Raw genomic sequence first — 7,500 nt, 5'->3', positions numbered from 1 at the left:
CTGGCTTTGTTGGGGAAGTCTCTCTGAGTTACGGTTCATCCCAAACAGAAGAGAAATGTTTCATGCAGCCGTCTCCAGTTTATTTCCTCCTCCAGCAGAAAAGTTACGTCACACAAAGCCTTCAGAAAAACTCCTCCTGACTGACTCTGACACACAAAAGACTCTTTCACACACAGTTCCTGGTAAATTACTGAGATAAGCTTTCCAGCATTCAGGATCATTTCAGTCCTTTAACCCTTGACATACTGGCCTCAGATTTGTCCATTGAGGCTGTTCTGGGTCAGATTATCTCTGTATCTATTACCATGTGTCTTACTGAAATGAATAGTTAATAGTTTTAATAAGATTTGCACAAAATGTTGAATATTTTCACCCTTAGAACTGATTTTGGGGTCAAATTTAACCCATTTTTTTACATTTGACAGCTGTGAAATCACCCCAAATGTTCTTTAACTCTGGGATTTGATGACTTAAAGTGTCTAAAGTGGCTCAAAATGCACAAAAATGAAAATATTTGAACCCTTACATAATGTCCAGGGTCTAATTTAACCCATTTTTTTCTTTTTAGAGCTGTAAAAACATCCTAAATGTGCTTTTATTCTGAAATTTGATGACCTAAAGTGGCCCAAAATCCACAAAAATTAAATCTCACTGACAGTCTCTCCTCTTTTCTCACGGTCAGTCTCTCCTCTTTTCTTTTCTCTGTGTCTATCTCACTGACAGTCTCTCCTCTTTTCTCACTGACAGTCTCTCCTCTTTTCTCACTGACAGTCTCTCCTCTTTTCTTTTCTGTGTATCTCACTGACAGTCTCTCCTCTTTTCTTTTCTGTGTATCTCACTGACAGTCTCTCCTCTTTTCTTTTCTCTGTGTGTCTCTCACTGACAGTCTCTCCTCTTTTCTCACTGACAGTCTCTCCTCTTTTCTTTTCTGTGTATCTCACTGACAGTCTCTCCTCTTTTCTTTTCTCTGTCTCTCACTGACAGTCTCTCCTCTTTTCTTTTCTCTGTATCTCACTGACAGTCTCTCCTCTTTTCTCACTGTCAGTCTCTCCTGTTTTCTTTTCTCTGTGTGTCTCTCACTGACAGTCTCTCCTCTTTTCTTTTCTCTGTCTCTCACTGACAGTCTCTCCTCTTTTCTCTGTGTGTATCTCACTGACAGTCTCTCCTCTTTTCTTTTCTCTGTGTGTATCTCACTGACAGTCTCTCCTCTTTTCTCACTGACAGTCTCTCCTCTTTTCTCACTGACAGTCTCTCCTCTTTTCTTTTCTCTCTGTATGTCTCACTGACAGTCTCTCCTCTTTTCTTTTCTCTGTATCTCACTGACAGTCTCTCCTCTTTTCTTTTCTCTGTGTATCTCACTGACAGTCTCTCCTCTTTTCTTTTCTCTGTATCTCACTGACAGTCTCTCCTCTTTTCTCTCTGTATCTCACTGACAGTCTCTCCTCTTTTCTCACTGACAGTCTCTCCTCTTTTCTTTTCTCTGTGTGTATCTCACTGACACTCTCTCCTCTTTCCTTTTTTTTCTGTGTGTATCTCACTGACAGTCTCTCCTCTTTTCTCATTGACAGTCTCTCCTCTTTTCTCACTGACAGTCTCTCCTCTTTTCTTTTCTCTCTGTGTGTAACTCACTGACAGTCTCTCCTCTTTTCTCACTGTCAGTCTCTCCTCTTTTCTTTTCTCTGTGTGTATATCACTGACAGTCTCTCCTCTTTTCTCACTGTCAGTCTCTCCTCTTTTCTTTTCTCTGTGTGTATATCACTGACAGTCTCTCCTCTTTTCTCACTGTCAGTCTCTCCTCTTTTCTTTTCTCTGTGTATCTCACTGACAGTCTCTCCTCTTTTCTCACTGACAGTCTCTCCTCTTTTCTCACTGACAGTCTCTCCTCTTTTCTCACTGACAGTCTCTCCTTTTTTCTTTTCTCTGTGTGTATATCACTGACAGTCTCTCCTCTTTTCTCACTGTCAGTCTCTCCTCTTTTCTTTTCTCTGTGTGTATATCACTGACAGTCTCTCCTCTTTTCTCACTGTCAGTCTCTCCTCTTTTCTTTTCTCTGTGTATCTCACTGACAGTCTCTCCTCTTTTCTCACTGACAGTCTCTCCTCTTTTCTCACTGACAGTCTCTCCTCTTTTCTCACTGACAGTCTCTCCTCTTTTCTCACTGACAGTCTCTCCTCTTTTCTTTTCTCTGTGTGTGTCTCACTGACAGTCTCTCCTCTTTTCTTTTCTTTTCTCTGTGTATCTCACTGGCAGTCTCTCCTCTTTTCTCACTGACAGTCTCTCCTCTTTTCTTTTCTCTGTGTATCTCACTGACAGTCTCTCCTCTTTTCTCACTGACAGTCTCTCCTCTTTTCTTTTCTCTGTGTGTATCTCACTGACAGTCTCTCCTCTTTTCTTTTCTCTGTGTGTATCTCACTGACAGTCTCTCCTCTTTTCTTTTCTCTGTGTGTATCTCATTGACAGTCTCTCCTCTTTTCTTTTCTCTCTGTGTATCTCACTGTCAGTCTCTCCTCTTTTCTTTTCTCTGTATCTTACTGACAGTCTCTTCTTTTTTCTCACTGACAGTCTCTCCTCTTTTCTCTGTGTGTATCTCACTGACAGTCTCTCCTCTTTTCTCTGTGTGTATCTCACTGACAGTCTCTCCTCTTTTCTTTTCTCTGTGTGTATCTCACTGACAGTCTCTCCTCTTTTCTTTTCTCTGTGTGTATCTCACTGACAGTCTCTCCTCTTTTCTCACTGACAGTCTCTCCTCTTTTCTCACTGACAGTCTCTCCTCTTTTCTTTTCTCTGTGTATCTCACTGACAGTCTCTCCTCTTTTCTTTTCTCTGTGTGTATCTCACTGACAGTCTCTCCTCTTTTCTTTTCTCCGTGTATCTCACTGACAGTCTCTCCTCTTTTCTTTTCTCTGTGTGTATCTCACTGACAGTCTCTCCTCTTTTCTCACTGTCAGTCTCTCCTCTTTTCTTTTCTCTCTGTGTGTATCTCACTGACAGTCTCTCCTCTTTTCTCACCGACAGTCTCTCCTCTTTTCTCACTGACAGTCTCTCCTCTTTTCTTTTCTCTCTGTATCTCACTGACAGTCTCTCCTCTTTTCTTTTCTCTGTGTGTATCTCACTGACAGTCTCTCCTCTCCTCTTTTCTCTCTGTGTATCTCACTGACAGTCTCTCCTCTTTTCTTTTCTGTGTATCTCACTGTCAGTCTCTCCTCTTTTCTTTTCTCTGTGTATCTCAGACAGTCTCTCCTCTGTTCTCACTGACAGTCTCTCCTCTTTTCTCACTGTCAGTCTCTCCTCTTTTCTTTTCTCTCTGTATCTCACTGACAGTCTCTCCTCTTTTCTTTTCTCTGTGTGTATCTCACTGACAGTCTCTCCTCTCCTCTTTTCTCTCTGTGTATCTCACTGACAGTCTCTCCTCTTTTCTTTTCTGTGTATCTCACTGACAGTCTCTCCTCTTTTCTCACTGACAGTCTCTCCTCTTTTCTCACTGACAGTCTCTCCTCTTTTCTCACTGACAGTCTCTCCTCTCCTCTTTTCTCTGTGTGTATCTCACTGACAGTCTCTTCTCTTTTCTCACGGTCAGTCTCTCCTCTTTTCTCCGTGTGTCTCACTGACAGTCTCTCCTCTTTTCTTTTCTCTCTGTGTGTATCTCACTGACAGTCTCTCCTCTTTTCTTTTCTCTCTGTGTGTATCTCACTGACAGTCTCTCCTCTTTTCTTTTCTCTCTGTGTGTATCTCACTGACAGTCTCTCTTTTCTTTTCTCTGTGTATCTTACTGACAGTCTCTCCTCTTTTCTCTGTGTGTCTCTCACTGACAGTCTCTCCTCTTTTCTTTTCTCTGTGTGTATCTTACTGACAGTCTCTCCTCTTTTCTCCACTTTCACCGCAATATCTGGAGAAGCTGCACCCATTAAAATAGAAAAGCTCGGACAAAATTTAACAATCCTCAATATTTCATCAGTTTCAGGAAGGAGGGAAAGGATGGAAGGGAAGGAGGAAGGGAAAGAAGGAAGGGAAAGAAGGAAGGAAGGAAGGAAAGGAAGGAGGAGTCCATCTACTTGGTGACCTCTGATCTATGCCCATATATGGTCATACTCATCTACAGCATAGCATAGAGAATTAGCCTATTGGTTCGTTATTCTCAGGTGGGGAGTTCTGGTCCTCTGAAATGAGGCCAACCAGGAAGTAACTTAGAGCTGCATTCTATCAAAAGGCCACCAGGGGGCGACCGTCTCTATACAAGTCAATGGAGAATTCACCAACTTCTCACTTGATTTCTAACCTCAGTAAACGTTTTCAAAATGTGTTTATGGTCTCAATCGCTAGTTTAAAGCCTTCTTCAATGCAGTATGATGTTCATTTGGGACATTTTGGCCTCCCTGATTTTATATGTGACGATAAAGCAGGGTATGCATTAGGGCGTGGCTACGTCCTGATTGACAGGGTGATTGACCAATGTCCTCGAGATCCAGCCCTCGTAACCATAGCAACCTCCCCACTGCGCCCATGACTCCGCCTCATGCCCATATAAGTAGAATCCGTGTTTTTATTTTTCCCAGCATGCACCTGAAATATTCAAGATGGCGCTGCCCAGATTAGAAACTATTGGCTTCCGAGCAGCAGTCCACAAACCAATGGGTGACGTCACGGATGTTACGTCTGTTTCTTTTATACTGTCTGTGGTTATTCTACAAACAAGCAACTCATCTGTAGGTTTAGGGAATAAAACCTTTGACTGTTACCGTAATCAGAGTGACTCCTGCTTTCCCCAAAACACCACAAGAGGGGGAGGAAGTCAGAGTTCGTGGTCATGTGGCTAAAGTTCATCTAAAACCAGCGTCCAGCACTTCCTCCCTGACCGGCAGGAATGGGGGCAGTTATTCTGTCCATTTACCCCAAATGTTGCCCCGCCCTTATCGCTCTTAGTGACTATTACATCACCGCCTGTCAACGCCACGCGGAGCGGGGAAATGTCAGGGGTAGCTCTCTCCCTCTCTCTGTGTGTGTGTGTGTGTGTGTGTGTGTGTGTGTGTGTGTGTGTGTGTGTGTGTGTGTGTGTGTGTGAGAAACGTGTGTAAAGTGGTGAACAGCTATATTAGGTTTTGTGTGAAGTGATGAGTGTGACAGATGATTGGCTGTTTACAACACAACACACACACACACACACACACACACACTCAGAGATACACACTCACTGCCACACACACACACACACACACACACACACACACACACACACACACACACACACACACACACACACACACAGAGAGATACACACACACACACACACACACACACAGAGATACACACTCACACACACACACACACACAGAGATACACACACACACACACACACACACAGAGATACACACACTCACACACACACTCACACACACACACACACACACGCACAGAGATACACACACACACACACAGAGATACACACTCACACACACACACACACACAGAGATACACACACTCACACACACACACACACACACACACACACACACACACACACACACACACACACAGGGCTCAGGTGGTGGTGTGTGTGTTATCAGTATTTCTCGGCTGGTTTTGAAGCCACTCGCTGCTTCAAAATATTCAAAATCTGCTTTAAAAATGTGTTTTTTGTTTGATTTGAGTCAAATAAATAAATAATGTCTCATAAATCTTCACTGAAACAGCAACAGCAGCAGAAAATAAAGACTAAAGGAGAGTTTTTAAGGTTTATTATTGATCTTGTAAAGGGTTAGTTAGTGGATTTATTGACAGGAAATGAATTGGCAACTATTTTGATAATTAAATAATCACTTTAGTCAATTTCTAAGCATAAATAACCAAAGTTTAGCAGGTTTCAGGATCTCAGATGTGATGATGTTACTCAAGTCAAATCAAACCAGAAACATTCAAAACAAACAAATTAAACTTTGAGTGTTTATTTAACATCGTCAGTTCGTCTTCATACGACCGTAAACTGACTCTGATGTGTAAAACTGCTGAATGCTCCCTTTCAAAATAAAGGTCACACATCTGTTTTTGTCTCTGAGGATTTACTGACTGTGTGTGTGTGTGTGTGTGTGTGTGTGTGTGTGTGTGTGTGTGTGTGTGTGTGTGTGTGTGAAGGCTGCTGCGTCGCCTCGCCACGCTGCTCTCCCAGCAGGCAACGCTCCTGGCTTCCAACGAGGCCTTCAAGAAGCAGGCGGAGGGAGCGAGCACCGCCGCCAAGAAATACATGGAGGACAACGAGCTGCTGCAGGAGGTGATGCACACACACACACACATGCACACGCACACACGTACACACACACACATATGCACACACGCATACACACACACACTGAGAGACTCACATGCACACACACTGAGAGACTCACATGCGCACGCACAGATACTCCCCCACACACACACACACACACACACACACAGAGACTCTCCCTCTCACACACACACACACACACACACACACTCTGCTCTATTTATTACCAGGCAGACTTGTGGAAATGTATTTTAAGCCTGAAGTGAAAATAAATCTCTCCGTTGCTCCGAGAGAAACTTTTATTACGCAACAGTAAACACGACGAGAGCTGCAGCCGTCAGCACATTCACCCGTCAGCTGATCAGTCAGCTGATCAACCAGTCAGCTGATCAACTAACTATTCACCAGTCAGCTGATCAACTAACTATTCACCAGTCAGCTGATCAACTAACTATTCACCCGTCAGCTGATCAACCAGTCAGCTGATCAACTAGCTATTCACCAGTCAGCTGATCAACCAGTCAGCTGATCAACTAGCTATTCACCCGTCAGCTGATCAACTAACTATTCACCAGTCAGCTGATCAACTAGCTATTCACCCGTCAGCTGATCAACTAACTATTCACCAGTCAGCTGATCAACTAGCTATTCACCAGTCAGCTGATCAACCAGTCAGCTGATCAACTAGCTATTCACCCGTCAGCTGATCAACCAGTCAGCTGATCAACCAGTCAGCTGATCAACTAACTATTCACCCGTCAGCTGATCAACCAGTCAGCTGATCAACTAGCTATTCACCAGTCAGCTGATCAACTAGCTATTCACCAGTCAGCTGATCTACTAACTATTCACCAGTCAGCTGATCAACTAGCTATTCACCAGTCAGCTGATCAACCAGTCAGCTGATCAACTAACTATTCACCCGTCAGCTGATCAACCAGTCAGCTGATCAACTAACTATTCACCCGTTTCATCATCAAATAATCAGTTTAGTCATTATACAGATAGTACAACAAAATTAGAGACAAAGCCTTAAAGTGCAGATGAAAACATACATAAACTGCAATCAGTCCATTACACAGTTAAATAAAACCTGAGTAAAAACAGTTTAATAACATAAATAATAAGTTAATTAATATTGTAGTTGCAGCAGCAGAGAGTTCTCAAGTTCAGATATATATTACTGTTAATAAAGACAAAGAAAAGCATCAAATCACCCCCTCTGACAAACTGACAGCAG

At 43.0% G+C, this 7,500-nt stretch overlaps 1 protein-coding gene across 1 annotated transcript in view; it reads left to right on the top strand.

The window, feature by feature from the left end:
* Nucleotides 1–7,500, top strand: part of bcap31 (B cell receptor associated protein 31) — a gene marked incomplete at its 3' end in the record, with an annotated part of 41,718 nt that overhangs the window by 17,268 nt on the left and 16,950 nt on the right. Inside the window, exon 5 of the mRNA XM_053318109.1 lies at nucleotides 6,128–6,263. Within this exon, the coding sequence (XP_053174084.1) occupies nucleotides 6,128–6,263 (136 nt within the window). The remainder of the gene's footprint in view (nucleotides 1–6,127; nucleotides 6,264–7,500) is intronic.

This window comes from Scomber japonicus, chromosome 4 (genome assembly GCF_027409825.1).
Source record: "Scomber japonicus isolate fScoJap1 chromosome 4, fScoJap1.pri, whole genome shotgun sequence".
Classification (NCBI taxonomy): Eukaryota; Metazoa; Chordata; class Actinopteri; order Scombriformes; family Scombridae; genus Scomber; species Scomber japonicus.
The sequence above is the reverse complement of the archived record's forward strand: the minus strand, read 5'-3'. Positions and strand labels throughout refer to the sequence as shown.